Here is a 22605-nt window from a genome sequence, read left to right on the forward strand (position 1 = left end):
ACAAAGATGATTTAAAAGATTGTCCCCTACAATCTAGGAGTAAAAGGGACAGACATGTAAAGAAATAATTACAGTTCAGGGAGGTAAAGATACAGTAGAAAAACCTGTAAAGTATTAACGCAGCACCAAGGAAAGGAACACTTAATTTACCTGGGGAAAGATAGCCATGGCCAAGAAGACTTCACATAGCTGACTGAGTATTAAAAGGTGAACAGAAATTTGTCAGACAGAATGGTAGAGGAAAACATTTCATATAAAAAGAACAGGGTGTACACTAATGAGGTGTAAAAAGTAACGGTAATTTTGGAAGTTATGAATAATGTTGCAGTTGAGGCTTAGTGTGTTAAAAAAGTTCTGTTGTGAGGTAAAGGATAGTGTACAGTGTGGCTTTGTATGTTCTTACTGTATTTTTAATTTTGTTTTTCATTGTTTTGCTTATGTTGGGTGGATGAATTTGTGAATGAATCTTTGAGATGTTTGTGTCTCTTGACCCTGGTAACATCTAGTGTCTCCCTAAAAGATTTGTTGAGGTTTTGGTTAATTATAGTTACCACTTAAAGAATTAAACTTTCAACTTAAGCTTAAGCTTAATTTAAATTCCCATGTGGTAAAATGTTATTTTTGATCTATTTTTATAAAGATTAAGCTTTTATCTAACCATTCTAAGTATATATTTTAACTAAATATATAGATTTGTCAGCAGAAGTAGACTTAAAAATGACATCAGAGGAAGAGCAAGAAAGGCTTGATGAAAGTGAGAATAACCAGTTACAGGTATGTAAAACTTTTAATTTAAATTTCTGGTTTAATATTATTTTCTATGCTATAGTCTAAATGAAATTACCTTTTGGACTAGCCTTTTGGAGTCTATAGATCATAAAATTTAATATTTAATTTTTAAAAACATTAAAAAAGCTTAATGCTATAAAACTTAAAATATTCTAGAATCTTTAGTAGCTTATAGCTTTACTTGAAGTTTATCCTTGTAAATGAGGCAAAAATAAAAAAATTTTCTTGAATATTGTTTGATTCATCTTTTATAACCCTTTAATGATAAAGAATGTAAGTTCAAATATTGAATCAGATGATGAAGAAGCTGAAATTATGAACACTATAGCAGTGATGGAGTTCTGGTGTCATAGTGGTTAAGAGCTCAGCTGCTAACCAAAAGGTCAGCAGTTCGAATCCACCAGCTGATCCTTGGAAACCCTGTAGGGCAGTTCTTCTCCGTCCTATAGAGTTGCTATGAGTTGGAATCGACTCGACGGCAATGGATTTTATAGCAGTGGTAGCCACTCAGTTGGATTTGTGTAGAAGGAGTAATTGGTCGTTATCGGTGGTTCAGATTTTACAGTTTCATATTGCCAGCCACTAATGCCAAGGCTAGAGAGTTAGTCTGCCCGTGTTTTCTATGTAATTGACTTAAAACTCTACGTTCAGAAAGAGAATGGGATCATAAAATCAACTCAACTGCCTTTTAAGAGAATCGTATTTTTCAGAATGGGACATTTCATGTTAGGGTACAAACAATGACTTTCTAACTTATTCACCACAGTGCTTTCCTTAGATTTCATTTTAGTATATGAAATCAAAACAAACGAAAAAAACCAAACCTGCTGCCATGGAGCCATTTCTGACTCATGGTGACCCTATATAGGACAGAGTAGAACTGCTTCATCGGGTTTCCAAGGAACAGCTGGTGTACTTGAACTGGGAGCCCTGGTGGTGCAGTGGTTAAGAGTTTGGCTGCTAGACAAAAGGTTGGCAGCTCGAATTCACCACCTGCTCCTCGGAAACCCTATGGGACAGTTCTACTCTGTCTGATAGGATTGCTATGCCTGGACGGCAGTGGGTTTGATTTTTTATATGAATTCAGTGACTACTATTTAAAAAAAATTTATCTACTCTCATTAATGGATATTAGAATGTATTGGAACTGGCCTCAAGTAGATAATCTGTATAGGTACATAACACTATCTTAGTGTATGATTTGAGCCAAAATTTAGGAATTTGCTTTTCTTCCTGATTGATGTTAATTGAATGTGGGTCCTAATAATTTAAATTATACCTACTCTCTAGTTAATCTGTAAAAAAAGAAAAAACCCTTTAATGCACGTAGAGGCTCACTGTTTAAGGTCTGATGAGGTCAAACCTTTTTAAGTGAGGAAGCCTTTGTAACATTAAAAATCATCTCCAAATTCATTTTTGGTACATTTACTATATAATGAATTAAGTTTAGTCCAAACAGTGACAAAATTAGGTTTGCTGGCTCATGGTTTTTCTCATATTTTAGTTTAAGGCAAGTTATTTTTCACTTCTTAATTACAAATTGGAAACCCTGGTGGTGTAGTGGTTAAGTCAGCGGTTTTAGAGTAGCTAAACATAGATTAAAAAGTTTTAACAGTTAAATTTTAATTATCTTCTTTAATTTTTCTTTGTCCATACTTGATTACTTAAGGATAGAGTTATTTTAAAAACATGCACCCCGGCAGAAAAGACATCTGAAAATCAAATCAAGCAGATTAATCTTCCACTTCCACTTTTGCATCTGCCAAAAATGCCTCCAGAACCAGAAATGAGTAAAGAGTGTGATAGAGAGGACGTGCCTGTGTATTCAGGACTTCCCTGTGTGCAAAAGTATGAGGAAATGTGGATCAAACAAGGCAAAGTAGAGTTGAAAAATAATTTAAAACTCATCACAAATGAGTTAAAGCAGAAGTTTGGTGAAATTTGTGCAAAATACAAAATTACTGCTTGTCCCGAGGAAGAGCCACCACACGACAACTCTAAAGAAGGAGCAAACTTAAAGGAAATACCCTCTCATCTGACAGATAATATACTTGATTATGAGGAAAAAGATGCGTTTGGAGTGTCTGTCTCTGTAGTATTCCAAGCATTTCCTGAACAAAGAGAACCTAGTCTTGAAAATGCCTTTTCATCTCATTTACACTCTGGGTCCCAAGAGCATGCTTGCCAGTCATCTTCTAAGCTTTATTTAAATAATAATAAATTAGACTTTGAAAATGATAATAAACCAGACACTGAACAGGTTTTTAACAAAAACAAGGAGAGTCTCTGTAATGATGCAGAAAGTGAAGTAGTTACAGTTGAAGTGAAAGAAGACCAAGAGTTTGACATGCAAATGACAAAAAATATGAACCAAAATGCTACTAAATGGAAATTAGACGTCAAACATATGCCTCAGCACAGTGACCCAGAAAGCCTTTTTGATTTGTGGCTTACTCGCTCCAATGAAATGAAGCATATGATTCAAATAAAAAGCCACAATCTTTCTGCTGTCACAAACACTCACGAGAAAACAAAACCAATACAAGACTTGCTCCAGAAGCCATTTTATGGTAATTGCAGTGCTAATAAGTATAAAAACATGGAACCTGAATTAGAAAATGTGAGTTCTACTGCACCATGTAGTGACAAAACATCAAAAGTATATCTAAGTGAAGAATTACAGCAAGATATGCAAAGGTTTAAGAATGATATAGGCATGTTACAAGTAGAATTCCTGGCTCTGGAAAAAGAGAAAGTTCAACTTCAAAAAGAGGTAGACATTCATTTGCTGCTACCCTTTGTTTTCTCTCTTTATCAATTATCTATCTGATCCATTCTGATTTTCCACTTACGAAGAGATTGTGTAGAAAGCGGTGTTGGCTAAATATGTAATTGTGATAGATTATTTCTGCCACCTAAATAAAAGGGGTTCAGTAAAACATTCTCATAATTTGTTTCTTAATCAAACTAAGTCTGTCAGTCTTCCAAGTGGCGTATGAACAGGCAAACTAATTTAGCCATATACCATATGGCCTTCTGAACCAGAATAAGCATAAAGGAAATTGATAAAAAATGTAGAAACTTCTGGGTTTTTTTTCCTATTGGCTTAAAGAAAATTGCATTTTCTTAAAAATAAAATGTGAAGGAAGCAATAACTGAGAGAAGGGATGTGTAAAAATGTATCTAAGCTTGAGAAGTAACATACATTCCCAGGTAAACTGTTATTTAGTGTTTGTTCAAGTTAATCTCCCTTACCCTAACCCTTGAAACTTAGGATTCCAAAATGATCACACTGACAAATTTTTGACAATGAACATGTATCCTTCCACATATATTTTTAATCGCCATTCTCAAATGTTTCTATTGAGTCACACCTTTACGTTATGTTGTTGAATAAAGTATGGTAAATTTTTGACATGTTTAATTTTATAGGTAACATAAACACTCAGCAAAAAGTTCAGTACATAGCTCCAAAGTAGAAAGCTGAGCTCTAAGGCGCATTGACTTTTTTTTTTTTTTTTATTAACTTTTATTGAGCTTCAAGTGAACGTTTACAATTCAAGTCAGTCTGTCACATATAAGTTTACATACATCTTACTCCGTACTCCCACTTGCTCTCCTCCTAATGAGTCAGCCCTTCCAGTCTCTCCTTTGGTGACAATTTTGCCAGCTTCCCACTCTCTCTATCCTCCCACCCCCCCTCCAGACAGGAGATGCCAACACAGTCTCAAGTGTCCACCTGATAACAATTAGCTCACTCTTGATCAGCATCTCTCTCCCACCCACTGTCCAGTCCCTTTCATGTCTGATGAATTGTCTTCGGGGATGGTTCCCGTCCTGTGGCAACAGAAGGTTTGGGGACCATGGTCGCCGGGATTCCTCTAGTCTCAGTCAGACCATTAAGTATGGTCTTTTTATGAGAATTTGGGGTCTGCATCCCACTGATCTCCTGCTCCCTCTGGGGTTCTCTGTTGTGCTCCCTGTCAGGGCAGTCATCGATTGTGGCCGGGCACCAACTAGTTCTTCTGGTCTCAGGATGATGTAGGTCTCTGGTTCATGGGGCCTTTTCTGTCTCTTGGGCTCTTAGTTGTCGTGTGGCCTTGGTGTTCTTCATTTTCCTTTGCTCCAGGTGGGTTGAGACCAATTGATGCATCTTAGATGGCTGCTTGTTAGCATTTAAGACCCCAGATGCCACATTTCAAAGTGGGATGCAGAATGTTTTCATAATAGAATTATTTTGCCAATTGGCTTAGAAGTCCCCTTAAACCATGGTCCCCAAACCCCTGGCGCATTGACTTTTAAAGCTAGAAGAAAACCTAGAACCATTCTCTTTTAAAATAAAAGGAAGATGAGGCTCCCATTAAGGCATTAAATTACTTTGCCAAAGTCATACTTTAAATTAATCAGATTCATTAATTTGATGAATTTATCAGATAATTTATCCGACTGATTTATCTAAGTCAGCATTATAGAATTGTATCCTCTGTTTTGGTGCCATAAAATGGTAGATAATGGCACTTTAGGCACATTGGACGGATCATTGAAGCTTTCTGGGTATTACTCCCATTATTAGTAGATAGTGGAAGTAGATTATTACTTTTACACCCCCAGCTACAAAGTTTTATGGTTATTGAATGTGAAACTTGGGAACCATTACTCATTTTCCAGAATTCTTCACTAACAATTCCATAGTTTCACACTCTGCTCCTTGTGGTAAACTTTGGTTTGTATGTTTCAGTGAGCATGTTCACTTTTTTAATATTCCCAGGATCCAAATGAAAAAAAGAATTGTGAAAAGGCTTTGAGGGGAAGGAATAGCTTAGTGCAGAAGGGGAAAGCTTCATTTCTGTAACTGAAACTCATGTCATACCTTCTGGATCAAGCTTCTTAATGTTTAAGTGGTAAAGGCAGAAGCGGACAAAGTTTCTGTCTTTGTCTTTTTCATTTTTTTATCTCTGCCAGGCAGATGGGGGTGAAAACGTTAGGTGATAAAGATTGTATCTGAATAAAAGCACAAAATTAAGAAAGTTCTTTTTGAAATTTTGGGAAATTCTGCTTTTTCAATTCAAACTAAAATGAAGAATTTACAGAAATTTCAATGGCCTGTAATGATAAAGTAAGCGCAAAAATATTTTTATTGACTAAAATCATGACAGTTAAACTAAGGATAACATTAATGAAAACATAAAAGTTCTTTTTATTGAATAGAGTAATGACAATTATCCTCAGTATCAAATTTTCATTTAAGGTTGAAGAAGAAAGGAAGAAGTTCAGAAGTAATGAATTGGAAGTCTCAGAAAACTTGGATGATACGGCTGCTGCTGCTAGTGGTGCCGATGGATTAATTCGACAAGAGAAGAGTGGAGAGACTGGTCATCAGCAATTTTCTGTTAAGGAGAATGAAGATTCTGATAGGTAAGCCTGTGGAAATATTTAACAGTAAATACTGGTATTTTCCTATAAAACATTCTAATTTGGGTTAATATTTATGATAAATAAATTTCTACGTTTACTGGAGATGCTCAGCCTTGTTAGGGTTCTGCTTGACTGGAGATGTTCAGGAAAATGTAAAATAACATAACAGTGAAATGTTTTTTGCAATCATTTTATTAAAGTAATAAGTGATTAATAACCTCACATTGGCAAATGTGAGGAAAAAAACATTCTCTTATACATTGGTAAGTCTTTTTTGGCAGATAACGTAGTAGTAAATAAAAAATTTAAGTGTGTCATTTCTTTAGGCCAAGAGCTTTACTCCTGGGACTAGATTCTACAGAAAAATATGCACTCGTATAAACATGTATATGTATAAACACACATAAGCATATATGTTAGGGCTATTTATTGTATATACAATATATAAGGAGCCGTGGCAGTACAGCCATTAAGCACTCAGCTGCTAACTGAAAGGCTGGCAGTTCAAACCTACCAGCTGCTCCTTGGAAGCTCTATGGGGCAGTTCTTCTCTGTCCTATAGGGCTGCTATGAGTCAGAATTGACTCAGTGGCAACAGATTTTTAATTATGTTCACAGTGTCATGTAACCCATATTTGCTTCTAAAACTTTTTCATCACCCAAAAGAAAAAACTCTGTTCCCATTCTGCACTAACTCTCCCCTTCCTTCCTCGCCCCTGGTAACCACTAATCTATTTTCTATTATTAGGCCTTTGCCTATTCTAAGTAATTCATAAAGTGGGATCATACAGTGTTTATCCTTTCGTGTCTAGTGCATTTCACTCGGCATATCTTCAAGGCCCATTTCATAGCATGTGTTAGAACCTCATTCCTTCTAATCACTGAATACATTTCATTGTATGGATATAACACATGTTGTTTATTCATTTTTCTGTTGCTGAACTTGTAGGTTGTTTCCACCTTTTGGCTATTGTGAATAATGCTGCAGTGAACATTGATGTACAAGTATCTGTCTCTGCTTTCTGGGGAATTGTGGAATAATTCTGTTTATTTCTGAGGAACCACCAAACAGTTCTCTGCAGCGACTGCACTGTTTTACCTTCCACTAGCAATTCACAGTTTCCAGGTTTTCCACATCCTCGTCAACACTTGTTATTTTCCATTTTTCTGATAATAGTCAGCCTAGTAGGTGTGAAGTAGTATCTCATTGTGGTTTTGAAATGCATTTCTCTGATAATGACTTTGAGCATCTTTTTATGTGCTTATTGGCCATTTGTATATCTGGAGAAATGTCTGTACAAGTGCTTTGCCCATTTTTTGACTGGGCTTTTTTTGTGTTACTGAGTTGTCGGAGTTCTTTATATCTTCTGGATATTAAACACTTATAAATGGTTTACAGATATTTTTACTATATAATTTGTCTTGTTACTTTCTTGATAATCTCCTTTTTATTTTGATGAAGCCAAATGTATCTATTTTTCCTTTTGCTCGTGGTTCTGAAGTCATGGCTAAGAATCCATTGCAGAATACAAGGCTCTGAAGCTTTACCCCAATGTTTTCTTCTAGGAGTTTTATGATTTTAGTTGTTACATTTAGGTCATTAGCCATTTTTAGTTAATTTTCATATATGGTGTGAAGTAGGGGTCCAGCTTCATTCTTCTCTGCATGTGGAAATCCAGTTGTCCCAGCGCCATTGTTGAAAAGACTATTCTTTGATCGTAATATGTATTTGGCACCCTTGTCGAAAATTAATTGGCCATGGACATGTGGGTTTATTTCTGGACGCTGTATTCTATTTGCCGTGTATCTGTCTTTATACCGGTACTACACTATTTTGGACACTGTAGTTTTATAGTGGAGTCTCTGGATGAAAGGTTGGAGGCACCTTGGAAGAAAGACTTGGCAATCTATTTCCAAAAAATCAACCATTAAAAACCGTGTGGAGCACATTTGTACTCTGAAACACATGGAGTGAATCCTGCTTGTTTCTTCTTTTTCAAGATTATTTTTGACTATTTGGGACTCCTTGAAATTCCCTTTAAGTTTATGGATCAGCTTTTCCATTTCTGCAAAACAGGCTGTTGGAATTTTGATAGCAATTGCGCTGATTGCTTTGAGTAATACTGTTGCCTTTACAATATTAAGTCTAACAATATATGAATACAGGGTATCCTTTTCATTTATTTTGGTTTCCTTTAATTTCTTTCAGCAATGTTTTATAGTGTTCAGTGTACAAGCATTTTACCTCCTTGGTTAAATTTGTACCTAGATATTTTATTCTTTTCGATGCTATCGTAAATGGAATTGTTTTCTTAATTTTGTTTTCATACTATTCATTGTTGGTGTATAGAAACACAGATGATTTTTGCATGTTGCGAATTTGCAGCTTTGCTGAATTCATTTATCAGCACTGGTAGCTTTCTTGTGGAATCTTTGAGCTATTCTGTACATAGGATCATATCATCTGCAAATGGAAATAGTTTTACTTCTGTTTTGATTTGGGTGTTTTTTTAGTTTCGTTTTCTTGCATCATTGCTTTGGTTAGGATTTTCAGTACAATGTTGAATAAAAAAAAGCAGTGGTGAAATTGGAAAGCGGTTGTCTTAGGGGGAAAACTTTTAGTCATTCACCATTGAGTGTGATGTTCGCTGTGGCTATTCTTTTACTGGTATTTATGATAATTTTAAATATGGTAAAATGCATCAGAGGAATAGCAAACTTTGTATTTTATTAAGAAAAATAAAATACAATGGTAGTAAATTATCTTAGGACTTGCCATAATTTTTGCCAAAGGATAACTACCCCTCAGTATCTGAAATAAACAAGGTTAAATTCATCGATTAGGAGCAGAGAACAGTGCTAGTCAGGAACAGTCTCTTCTAACAGAGTGGACTGCTGATCTTATGTGTGGTTTTGGGAAGAGTGGAGTTCAAGGACTGGCAGATTTTCAGAGGCATAAGTAGGTTGACATCCTAGGTAACTGCACGGTTATTCGTGGTTATTCGGGTGAGATTGATGTTGATTCCTGGGGACTCCAGGTCATGTTTGTTGGAGTGAGTTTGTCCCTGATTGTCTGTCTTTGAGAATCAAAGGGCTGACATTGATTGGTTGGTGAGGCCAGTGGTTGTTGATTGATAGAAGAGATTTAAAACTGGTCCTGGTGGCTACTTGTTACCATGGCTACAGGACAGTCAGTCTTCCTAAATGGAGATGAATTTTTAACTCTCATAACCAGATGTTTTCTGGTTAAGATTCTTCTGAAGAACCATCAGCTATGTTCAAAATGAAAACTATTTCTAAGTCTATACTTGTGAACTTATTTTTGAAATTTGGATGAAGAGGAATTGTTTAATAATTTCTTTCAGAAGATCCCTTCCTGTTTTAGATGCTTAAACTAGTAGAATTGTCTACATAACTTGTTTTTTTATGATTGTTGGATTTTTTTTGTTTTGCCTTTCCTTTTTTGGTATTATGGGCTTATGTTCAACTCCTAAAATTATTATCTCCCGTGAGAATTTTCAGTTTTCTTTTTAAATTTATGTAGGTATATGATAATATTCTTATGCATGCATTTACCCAGTAAAAAAGTGATTACAATTTTCTGTTGGTGAATCCAGCATTTTATATTAGGTTTAGATTCTAAGATAAAAGTTCAGAAAAGTTATTGAATCATTTTGTTTTCAAACAAAATCATTACTGATCAGGTGTTGCTATTTTAATCTATGTATTATGACATATTGTTATTTTTAAACTAAGGCATTTTTTCTCCCAAGGTATTCCCTGATTCCTTCTTTCATATTGTATGTGGCTCATCCTATTTTAAAAATGTCATTTAGGTTAAGCATTATCATATTTAAAAATCAAAACCAAAAATACAGCACAAATCTAATTATTACCCCTCTATCTGAATCCATTGCTTATAGACAGTGAGCTCCCGACTCTTAGTGTAGCAATCAGAATTTTTCAAGATTTCTTTCCTGACTTATCTCTCACTGCTTGCTTCCAAGTGTTTTACACTTTTCCTTTCAAGTTTTTGGAAATCTTGTACACACCCTGTCCCTAATGTTTGTGTTTATATTCTAATCTCTCAGTTGAATGGTTTTCTCAAACTGTTTTGCTTGGTAAGCTCCTCTGTTACATTTTACCTCTTCTGTAAAGCCTTCATTGTGCTCAAATATAAGCTCTCATATAGCCTCTCTTACCACATTGTATCATTATTGTATATTTACCTGTCTTTTGGAGCAGGGAATGTGTATTTGTTTGTATATAGTTTGTACTTCATAACGGTTTTTTTGCGTTAATGAATGAATCGAGGTGGGGAAGAGTGGGAATTTTACAAAAAAAATGTTTTGTTATTCTTTGTTAGTAGAGTTATTAGAAAACATTGGCTTTTTAATGGATTTTTCAAAGTAGTGGTCCTGCCTTGCTTATGAAGGAGGTAAAGAAATACGAAAGTAGAAACTGGAGCTCAAAAGAATCTGTGACTGCACCAGCGTTGCAGAAGGCTGCTTTGCTAACTGGAGTTTTACACGTGAATGATGACAGCAGTTTGAGCGAAGTAGACCAGGATGAAGGAAGGTAAACTGTTTAAGTTCTTTATTTCCCTGTGAAGGAATGTTAGTGGGATTACTTCTCTGGAAATAAAACAGGAGAATGTAGTGTCCAGGCCTAAGGCAAGAAAATAATGATGCTGCTGAAAGGCTGATTAAGAGGAGGACAAGTGACTTTGACAAGAAGCATGTTCAATAAATGGTGGATATGGAAGCCAGCTGCAGCGGGTAATTGTCGGCATTTTTGCTAAGAAAGGCAATAGAGAATTGGGGTAATTGAAGAAGGCGGCAGGATTTAAAAGTTTTCTTTCCTTTTTAAGATGGGAGATTTTAGAATATGTTTGTGTGTTGATGAAAGTGATCCAGTAGAGGAGGACATGTTTGTTAAATTTAATTTTGTTTGCATTTCTAACTATTAGAAAGCTTTCTGATTGTATTGCATTATCTTTTAAGGATGTGTAGTAACAGTCCTTACTATTTCTGTTCATGTACAGTTGAGTTTTTTAATTTTTTTAATGCTTATAGTCTTTTTTAACACTTCCCCATTTTTTTTTGTTTTGTTTTGTTTTCATTTTATGTATATGGTTTTTTGGTAAGAGATTCATTCAGAGTGCTTCAGAGTGGGATATTCTCATATAATTGCATATGCACATGATGGCTTAAAATTATACAGTCATACATAGATTTTTTAAAATTATGTAATATTAAACATAAAACCACTTAGGCCATAGTGAATAGGATTTTTTCATTCCTTGATGATTCTTAGATATTGCAGTGCTTTGACAGTTTCATGAATGACTATGATTTTGTCAGGTACTCTAAAATATCAGGTTATATCAACATAATAATTATAACTATTAAGATTATAAATTCTTGTAACTATTTAGATTCTGGGGGCGAGGGGAAGATTTTATTGTATGTACAATAGAAAAATAAACTATTGACAATCTATTATAAATTAATACTTTTCGATTATAACATTCCAAAGTACAAAAACCAAGATTTTGACACATATTGTGTGCTCAGTAAATATTTGTTGAATGCACAAATAAATAACTGAATGAATGAATGTCTGTTAATGAGTTTCTTTTGAAAAAAGAAAGGATTATAGAAAATAGTTTTTCAGTTTTCCCTAATTATGAAGTCTTTTTATTAAAAAAATATTTGAAAGATTCAGAAATTATTATCTGCAAGTATAACCAGAAATGGAATGATAATATGGTTTCATTTGCTATCCTGTAACTTAAAAATAAATATTACTGTAACAGCATATTGTGAAATGCATACTTTGGAGCTAGAATTCCGGGATTTTAATTCTGGCTTTTGCTATCCTGTTACTTAAAAATAAATATTACCGTAACAGCATATTGTGAAATGCATACTTTGGAGCTAGAATTCCTGGATTTTAATTCTGGCTTTTCTGCTGACCAGTCATATGGCCTTGGGCAAGTTATTTAGCCTCTCTTTTGTAAAATATCTAATATATTACCTGCCTCATAGAATTGTTGTGAGGAATGAATGAGTTAAGACATGTAAAGTGCTTAGAATATAGTAAGTCCTAAAAAAGCTAACTAATGTCATCGTTATTAAGTAAAGATTTCCCTCATGTAACGACTTACGTTATAATTTCCAAATATTTAGTGCCAGTAAAAGCTTGTGTTTGTTGAAAACAACAAGAAAACAACCTGATATATTTCTTCCTATAAAATAATGCAAGTTACATTATGTTTTTCCTTTTGCTTTGACTGTCAGAAAGCTTGATCTAAATTTAATACAGTCGTGGGTCACTTAACATCCACAATGCATTCTGTGAAATAGGAAGTTATATGATTTGGACTTTGTATACACCTGCTAACCAAAGGGTCGGCGGTTTGAATCTGCCAGGAGCTCCTTGGAAACTCTATGGGGCAATTCTACTCTGTCCTACAGAGTCGCTATGAGTCGAAATCGACTCGACGGCACTGGGTTTGGTTTTGGTTTTATACACCATATTTTATATACAGGCAGCCCTGGGTTACGAATGAGTTCTGTCCCTAAGTCTTTCTTTAAGTCAGATTTTTAGGCAACTCAGAACAGTTAGGCATGGTTTGTGTCTAACGTCAGTTGGTCAAATGGTTGTCTTAGTGTATAATGTACCTTTATATGCATAAAAAACAGTAAAGAGACACAAATACACTAAAACATCTTTAACATAATAATAATATTTTGATGCTAGTCGCAAAGTAGCGGCCGTTTGTTATTATGAATCCTTGTATGTACCTCGAATTTTTAATATAATAGAGTTTACAGGGGTTGGGAGCACAGACATGTATGGGTAGATATTGTCTGAATGGATGGTATATAGCACATGACTGTACTTCATGATATTAATATATTTTCTTTGTCCTTTAATACCGCTCTATTTATAGATTAATTTCTGTTGTAGAAAATGATTGTATTTTAAATTACCTGTAAACTTTCTTATGAATAGGAGAAATAAACTGTAAATGCAGAAATTTTATATAAAAAATAAGTTTTAGATATTCTTTGTGTTTTACATATTAAACGTTTGCCTAGAAGTAATTGTTTGTTTTATAGGCCTACAAAGAAAACATCTGATGAAAAAAGCAAGGTACTGTAAAAAAGAAATTCTTAAAAATAGTCTGTAGTTAAAAAAATACATTTATAAAAGGTAAAGTGAAAAAATAGAAAATCTTTTGTTATAAGACATGTAATTTGAGAAAGTGATGTAGAGCCAGTAACCATTGATAAAGATATCTTTTGACAAAAAATATTTTAAAAAGTAAAAGAAGCTTGATTTTCCTTGTATAAAGAGATGGACATTTATTATGTCTGTAAAATTAGTATATGTTATATTTTGGGGACTTAGTATTATTTATTTTATAGATTAAAAAGCAAATTAATTCTGCGGATGACCTTGATGACTTATCTCAGTCATCTGAAACAGCTTCAGAGGATTGTGCGTTGCCTAACTCTAATTATAAGAATTCTATGTTGCTGATTGAACAACTTGGAATGGATTGTAAAGGTAGGACCGCTGTATAGATATAAAGCCTTTCATGTCTGCTATAGTAACGTAGGAACACCTGGCTTAGTACTGCACCATAGAGCAGTGATGTGTTACAGTGCTGTTCATCTCAGAAATATGTTTTATATTAAAATGGAATGAGAGCTATTGTATACTCTCTGCTAAAGAGCTGTAATAATTTCCACTGTATTTTTTTCGGTGTGAATGGCATTCCCAGTCCTTTTGTTGACTTTGCTTTTCTTCTTTGCCTGATATACTGCAACAACCTCAGAACGGTTTTCCCCATCTCCCTAAATCATGGTCTTTGCTGCAATCATGATTATTACATATTTTTTTAAATTCATATCTGAATTTTTTCCTTAAAAACCCAGCAGTCACTTTTGCTGTAAGGTTAAAGACCACAATCCTCTACTTTTATCATTTCATATCCTTTTTTCTGTCTCTGTCCTAGCCACTTCCTTAGATGTTTGTTCCTGCAATAGAGCTTTTTGTTTTCAACAGCGTTGTTGTTGTTGTGTAAGGTGCTGTGGAGTCAGTTCCGACTCACAGTGACCCTATGCACAACAGAATGAAGCACTGCCTGGCCTTGTGCCATCCTCAGAGTCACTGTTACATTTGAGCCCATCGTTGCAGCTACTGTGTCAATTCATCTCATGGAGGGCCTCCCTCTTCTTCACTGACCCTCTGCTTTACCAAGCGTGATGTCCTTCTCCAGGGACTGGTCCCTCCTGATAACATGCCCAAAGTACGTGAGACGAAGTCTCGCCATACTTGCTTCTAAGGAGCATTCTGGCTGAACTTCTTCCAAGACAGATTTGTTCATTCTTCTGGCACTCCATGGTATATTCAGTATTCTTTGCCAACACCATAATTCAAATGCATCAATTCTTCTTCAGTCCTCCTTACTCATTGTCCATCTTTCGCATGCATGTGAGGCAGTTGAAATTACCATGGCTTGGATCAGGTGCACCTTAGTCCTCAAAGTGATATCTTTGCTTTATAACACTTTAAAGAGGTCTTTTTGCAGCAGATTTGTCCACTGCAGTGCATCATTTGATTTCTTGACTGCTGCTTCCATGGGCATTAATAGTGGATCCAAATAAAACGAGGTCCTTGACAACTTCAGTCTTGTTTCCGTTTATCATAGTGTTGCTTATTGGTCCAGTTGTGAGGATTTTTTAACACCTTTAGTGAGGTATAGTTGACATGATGAACTGCGTGTTTCTGACAAGAAATCTCAATCATCCTTATCTTTATTCCTCAGTATGTAAAATGACCTTTTCTGTCTGCTTTTAAGATTTTTTTTTTATTGCTGGTTTAGCAATTTGATTGTGATGTACCTTGCTATTTTCTTCAGTTTTTTTTTGTGTTTGGGTTTGTTGAGCTTCCTGGATCTATATGATGATAGTTTTCATAAAGTTTAGGAAGTTTTTGCCCATACTTTTTTCAAATTTTTTTCTGTCTCCCTCCCCACCTCATTGAGAACTTGTATATTAAAAAAATTAGCCACTTCAAATTCTCCCACAGTTCAGCGATATCTCAAATTTAGTAATGTTTTCTTTTGTAAAGTCTAACCTGTTTTTATTCCCATCCAGTGTATTTTTCATCTCTGACATTGTAATTTGCATCTCTACTAGCTTGCCTTTGGTCTTTTAAAAATATGTTTTATGCCTCTACTTAACTTTTTGTACAGATGGAAGGTAGTTATAATAACTTTCAATAGCCTTCTCTGCTAGTTCTAACATCTGTGATAGTTCTGGGTCAGTTTCAACTGATTGATTATTCTCCTCCTTATGGGTTGGGTTTTTTCCCCTTTTCTTTTCTTCTGCCCGTTGGCATGCCTGATAATCTTTGATTGGGTGCCAGCCCTTGTGGATTTTGCCTTGTTAGGTGCTGGATATTTTTGTATTCCTATAAATAAGCTTTGCGTTAGGATACAGTTACTCATAAACAGTTGGGTTTATGAGTAAACCCGTAAACAGTTGGGTTTAGGTTTCGCTTTTGTGGTTTGGCGGGTGGATCCAGGCAGTGCTCAGCCTAAGGCTAATTATTCCCCACTACTGAGGCAAGATCTTTCTGAGTATCTACTTAATGCACTATGAGGTATGAGAGGTTTTCTAGTCTGGCTAGTGGAATAGACACTATTTCTGGCCCTTTATGAACACCAGAAACCATTTTCTCTCATTTTTAAAAATATTTTTGTTTTCCAACCTTGGATAGTTTCTTCATGCTCATGCACTGTCCATTATTCTACTTAATACCCAAGAAGGCCCCTCTAGGGTTTTCTTTCTCTAGTGGTTTCTCGTCTCCAGTGTTCTGACCTATGATCTCTGTCTGCCCTGGTTTCTACAGATGCTCAGCTTCATAACCTCAAACCCAGGGAGTCTATTGGACTCCACTGCAGTTCCTTCTTCCTGTGTCGTGGCCTGGAAACACTCTCAAGGCAGTGAGCTGGGCATTTGTAAGGCTTACTTTGTTTCCTATCTTTCAGGGATCATTGTCCTTCATTGCCTGAAGTTCATTGTCTTGAAAATCATTGTTTAATATATTTTGAAGAGAAAACATTCAAGCCTTGAGTTAAAATACTGAAGGATTCTACAGGGAAAATATTAAGCAATGTAGGAAGCATCAAAAGAAGATGAATGGAATGCACAGAGTTACTATACCAAACAGAATTGATTGATGTTCAGCCATTTTAAGAGGTAGCCTATCTTCCCTCAGGGACTGATGGTACTGAAGGAAGAGGTCCAAGGGGCACTGAAGGCATTTGCAAAAAACAAGGCCCCAGGAATTCACGGAATACCAATTGAGATGTTTCAACAAACGAATGTAGCGCTGTAAGTGCTCAGTTGTATATGTCAAGAAATTTGGAAGACAGTTACCTGGCCAACTGACTGGAAGAGATCCATATTTATGCCTATTCCCAAGAAAGGTGATCCAATACAATGCAGAAATTATCAAACAATATCAGTAATATCACATGCAAGCAAAATTTTGCTGAAAATCGTTCAGAAGCAACTGCAGCAATACATTGACAGGGAACTTTTAGAAATTCATGCCGGATTCAGAAGAGGATATGGAACAAGGGATGTCTTTGCTGATGTCAGATGGATCCTGGTTGAAAGCAGAGAATACCAGAAAGATGTTTACCTGTGTTTTATTGACTATGCAAAGGCATTTGACCGTGTGGATCATAACAAATTACAGATGACATTGCAAAGAATGGGAATTGCAAAACACTTAATTGTGCTCATGAGGAACCTGTACACAGACGAAAAGGCAGTCATTCGAACAGAACAAGGGGTGGTTACTGCGTGGTTTAAAGTCAGGAAAGGCACACATTGGGGTTGTATCTTTTCACCATGCTTATTCAGTCTGTAGCAGATTATCTGAGAAGCTGAATTATATGAAGAAGACTGAGGCATCAGAATTAGAGGAAGACTCACTGTTACTAATGCAGATGACACAACCTTGCTTACTGAAAGTAAAGATGACTTGAAGCAGTCAGTGATGAAAATCAAAGACTACAGCCTTCGGTATGGATTACACCTCAACATAAGGAAGACAAAAATCCTCATAACTGGACCAATAAGCAACATAATGATAAACAAAGAAAAGATTGAAGTTGTCAAGGTTTTCATTTTACTTGGATCCACAGTCAACACTCATGGAAGCAGCAGTCAAGAAATCAAAAGACGCATTGCATTGGGAGAATCTGCTACAAAAAACCTCTTTAAAGTGTTAAAATGCAAAGATGTCACCTTGAAGACTGAGGTGTCCCTCACCCAAGCCATGGTGTTTTCAGTTGCCTCATGTGCATGTGAAAGCTGACAATGAATAAGGAGGACCAAAGAATTGATGCCTTTGAATTGTGGTATTAGTGAAGAATATTGAATATACCCTGGACTGCCAAAACAACAAACAAATCTGTCTTGGAAGAAGTACAACCAGAATGCTCCTCAGAAGTGGATGGCGAGACTATGTCTCACATACTTTGGACATGCTATCAGAAGGGATCAGTCCCTGGAGAAGGACGTCATTCTTGGTAGAGGGTCAGCAAAAAAGAGGAAGACTCTCGATGAAATAGATTGATACAGTGGCTGCAACAGTGGGCTCAAGCATACAACGATTGTGAGGATGGTGCTAGACTGGGCAGTGTTCTGTACATAGGGTCACTATGAGTCAGAACTGACTGGACGGCACCCAACGACAACAGTGTATTTTGTGTTTTGTTTTTGGTCCTTTCAGGTAGGAAGGTAAATCAGTACCTGTTACATGTCTCAGCTGAAGGTGGATTGCAATAGAGCTTTGGCACATGCTGTGTAGAGTGTCTAGAATGTTCTTTTCCCCCTTTGATTATCTACTTCCTGCACATCGTCCAGTTCTCAGTGTAGTCATCTCTTGCTCAGGGAATCTTGCCTGTGCTGATTCTAAATCAAGTTTTCTTACGTGATCATAGCACTCTGTTTTCTAAGAGTATCCGTCTGAATTTATAGTTATCATTTTATTCGTCTTTCTGCTCTAGTAGACTTTGAGCTAAACAAGAGCAGGGGTCTTGTCTGTTTTAACTGCAGAGCTTAGTATAATGTCTTCCACATTGTAGGCACTCAGTATATATTTGTTCAGTGTATGAATGAGAGAATGTGAAAATGAATGGTTCTTTGTATGCAAAAAGTACTCATATATATTATCTTCATCTTTATTTTCTCCCTGATATAGATTCTGTTAGTCTGTTGAAAATCCAGGATGCAATTCTTTCATACGAAAGATTAGTAGAACTTAAAAAAAAACACTGTGAACTACTTACAGGAAAAATTAAAAAAATGGAAAATAAGGTTAGTGGACTACAAAAGGAGCTATCGGAAACAAAAGAAATAAAATCACAGTTAGAGCATCAAAAAGTGGAATGGGAACGAGAACTCTGCAGTTTGAGGTATAAAATCTTGGTTTTACAGAAATGTTTGAATTATTTTATGCTATAGACATGTAGTAGAATTTTTGTAATTGCTAACTTACCTTCTGGGATTTTATAGGGCAGAAAAATTCTTAGTCCTATGGAGTAGGAAATTCTTGGAAATAATACAGCAAGTGGTTAATAGTGAATATTTCTATGAATAACTAAATATATATTCTTTCAAATCATAATTTCTTTTTCCAAATCATAATTTTAATGGCTATATAGAACCTCACCATAGGTAAATCTCATTTTTCAACACACCAAATTATGGATTTTTTTCATTTTTCTCTACTATAATTAGTCCTATTAGGAACATCTTTTATATAAATCTTTTTCTACATTTCTGATTATTTACTTTGAAGAAATCCTTCAATACAAAATTATTTGGTTAATGTATAGGAACTTTTTAAAAAGGTCTTTCGTCTATACTTCTAAATTGTTTTTGAGAAAGTTTCTATTAACTTGCAGTTCCACGAGCAGAGTTCAGAATGGCCGTTTTCTTCAAACCAGAATCATGTTCTAAAAGTGTATGCAGTTTTCTTCTTAACATATGCAAAGAAAAGTAAAATGGAAAATGATTACTGATTAGCTTATTCAACATCTTTTGCATCCGTAAACTAAACCCTTTGCTGTCAAGTCGATTCTGACTGAGAGGGACCCTATAGGACAGAGTAGAACTGCCCTATAAGCTTCTCTCATAAAAAAAAAAAAAAAAAAAAAATTTTTTTTTTTTTTTTACGTAAGTAAAATTAATTCAGAGTTCTATGTTGTAAGCACATATTGATCTCTATAGTTTAATTAACTAATAATAAATCTCAAAAGGAGATTTAGAGATGATTAATAAAATAGATGCTAATCAGTAAGATATAGAATAAGTTGAAGGTGTTATGAAAGAAGAAATAAAAAAGTATGGGGTAATAGGTATTTTTTTTTTTTTTTTTTTTAGACCACCTAGCCTAATGTTGGATTATTTTATAATAAGCAGACATATGTTGTGTAAGAGGCACCTAAAGGTGCTTACATTGTAAATCATTTTTAGGGATAGCTATTATATTTCATCTTTATGAAATCCTTAAGTTTTTGTTTCTAGTGAATTTGTAAATTTTAAACAACATCTGTTGTTAACTCGTTAACTCTTAAATTATCTCTCCTAACGGAGGAGTAATTATACCTATGTGGTAAAAAAAGATAAATTTTAATCCTAACTTTCCTGAATAATTTCAAAATTCTTTTCCCATTATATTTACCAGAGTTATTTGTAACAAAACTTACCAGTTAACAGAATATCCTTTCATTGTAACCTTTTAAATATATATCCCTTTTGGAAGAGATCAAAATGAGAAATTAAAAATAGGAGAACTAGGAAGGAAAAAAATTCAAAAACAGAAATTTCATAAACTGGTCAATAAACCAATATATAAAGAGCCAGAGCACAAAATGACCTTTTTGTTTTCTAACAAGATGAATTTTAAGATAATCATGTCTGAATGCAGATTTACCTTAAAACAAGAAGAAGAGAAGAGAAGAAACGCTGATATGTTGTATGAAAAAATCAGGGATCAATTAAGAAGAAAAGAAGAGCAATATAGTAAAGAAGTTGAAATGAAACAGCAACTTGAACTCAGTCTTAGGACACTAGATGTGGAATTGAGGGCTGTAAGAAATAATTTGAATCAGGTGAATTAATCTTTGGTAAAAATTTCTTATTTCCAGCTTTATTTCCTCAGTATTATTTATGATGGCCTTTTGAGTTAATGTGAATTGTTTAGGTTTAAGATAAACCAAAAATGTCTTCTCGTCCTAAATATGAACTATGACATTTGTAGCTAAAACCCTTAATTTATGCCAGTTCTTGGCATATAGTTAGTGCTCAGTATATGTTTTCTGAATGAAAGAATTGAAGGTAAATTGAGTGTAATCATTAACATAACTGTTAATTTTGGCATTTTTATGTTAAAATACAGGTTAAATAGCTATGAGACTGTGATAAAAGTAGTTCAGGGTTTTGTAAAGAAATTTCTCTTACAATACTACATCTGCCTGTATTTAGGAACTGCTTTTAGCTCTATGACAAGTTTAGCTGTCATTTATGCATTAAAAGTTGAATAATTTACGTGGCATAAAGAGTCTTGTGATTTAATAGGTTTCTTCCTTTTCCTTTTAATAGATTTTATTAAGGTTCTGCTCTTAATTAAGTTTTTAGACTTTTTTGTTAATGATGTGAGACCAAAATTTAACGAAACGTGTGTATCTTTAGGTTATAGAAGAACGAAATGATACACAGAGGCAACTTTCTCGAGAACAGAATGCCAGAATACTACAAGATGGAATTCTGACCAATCACCTTTGCAAACAGAAGGAGATAGAAATGGCTCAAAAGAAAACGATGCAGAATTCTGAGGTATTGTCTTTAATTATTTTCAAATATATGTCTGTATTTTAAAAAACCCAACTATATACATCATGAAAGTATAGAGGGTTTTTAGGTCATATATATATATTTTATATATATATATATTTTATATATATATATACACATATATATATACACATATATATATACACATATATATACACACATATATATATATACACACACACACACATATATACATATGTATATATATATATATATACCCTTTTTTTTTTTTGATAGGGGTGGGGCATTTTTGGCCCATTGGATAAAGTGACATTCTTAATTCAAATCCATCTGCAACAGTCAAGTAGTGACATTCACAATGGTCTCATCCAATGGAGAGGCTTTTAATATTTTCCGTAGGAATTGATGATCCTCCCAGAATCTCAAAACTGTGGCTACTAATAACAGATATTCTACTTTTTTGGCAGTGACTTCATTCCCTTGATGTATTAATGGAGAGCTTAGTTTATCAATTCCACCCATAGGTAAGGAGAGGAAAAGTATAGCCAGTTCAGAAGCCATGTTTTGGGTGTCATTCTTCTCACCCTGGAGAAGAGTAACAGTTTGCTCCAAGTGGTGTCCTATTTCAATACGAGGAGCTTTGAAGATGACGATATGCCATAACATATACTGAGTGATAATTTATTGATAAATATTTTATTCTTGGTAAAAGAATTCAGTGTATTTCCTCCCATTTCACATATATTGTTGCAAGTATTATAAAAATGAAATAAAAATTATTGCAGCAACAAATAAGCTCGTGATTTTCTAAGAAGAGGTCTTTAGATTTTACCTTTTTAGTCTTTTAAAATATGGTGTTTCTTTTGTATTTATGTATTTGCTCTAGCAAATAACTGGTTTAGTGGAAGAACACTAGTAATAAGGCCAGAACACCTGAGGAAAATCCTGCAACGTTCTTATATTTTTGAACCGCTGCTTTACAGAGTTGTGATAGTTAAATGAGTTAATTGATGTGTTTAAGTGGTTAATACAGTGCCTAGTTTTATCAGTTATCAATGAATGTAATTTTATAACTGACTGTAAAAGTGTTTGAGAAGTAGAATACCTGTGGAATATTTTCAAGAAAAAGAAACTTAAAGAACTTTAGGAAATTTAACCTGTGCAATATATGCAAAGCTAAGGCTCTTAATGTGGAGCAGCTGTATAGATTACATAGCAAACCATAAACCCATCTGGAAATAATTTAGATTAGGAAGAATGTGGTATTATTTTGGGAAGTTCAGACAGATTGCTTAAAATTATAGGATTTGTGAAATGTATTTTATATTTTAATGATTGCATGTGTGTTTGAGAGGGGAATATACTTAATATTTTTAATCTGAACAAATATATGCAGAGTGAAGGCTCTTAATGTAGGGTAGCTGTGTAACTTAGCTGTCACACTGATTTTTTAATGTACTCAAATATATTAATCTTTTTTATCTCC

General features: G+C 34.6%; 1 protein-coding gene across 13 annotated transcripts in view; it reads left to right on the forward strand.

Moving 5' to 3' along the window:
- ANKRD26 (ankyrin repeat domain containing 26) overlaps window positions 1-22605 on the forward strand; it is an 88616-nt gene that overhangs the window by 38850 nt on the left and 27161 nt on the right. For 7 of the 13 annotated variants that reach the window (XM_064284943.1, XM_064284948.1, XM_064284949.1 and 4 more), the window contains 9 exons: window positions 692-774; window positions 2459-3562; window positions 6038-6204; window positions 10615-10782; window positions 13332-13365; window positions 13641-13782; window positions 18502-18715; window positions 20233-20416; window positions 20997-21140. In XM_064284943.1, coding sequence (XP_064141013.1) covers window positions 692-774; window positions 2459-3562; window positions 6038-6204; window positions 10615-10782; window positions 13332-13365; window positions 13641-13782; window positions 18502-18715; window positions 20233-20416; window positions 20997-21140 — 2240 coding nt within the window. The remainder of the gene's footprint in view (window positions 1-691; window positions 775-2458; window positions 3563-6037; window positions 6205-10614; window positions 10783-13331; window positions 13366-13640; window positions 13783-18501; window positions 18716-20232; window positions 20417-20996; window positions 21141-22605) is intronic. The other 6 variants (XM_064284951.1, XM_064284953.1, XM_064284955.1 and 3 more) reach the window with 3 other exon arrangements.

The sequence above is a fragment of the Loxodonta africana genome, chromosome 4 (assembly GCF_030014295.1).
Source record: "Loxodonta africana isolate mLoxAfr1 chromosome 4, mLoxAfr1.hap2, whole genome shotgun sequence".
NCBI classification, from domain to species: domain Eukaryota; kingdom Metazoa; phylum Chordata; class Mammalia; order Proboscidea; family Elephantidae; genus Loxodonta; species Loxodonta africana.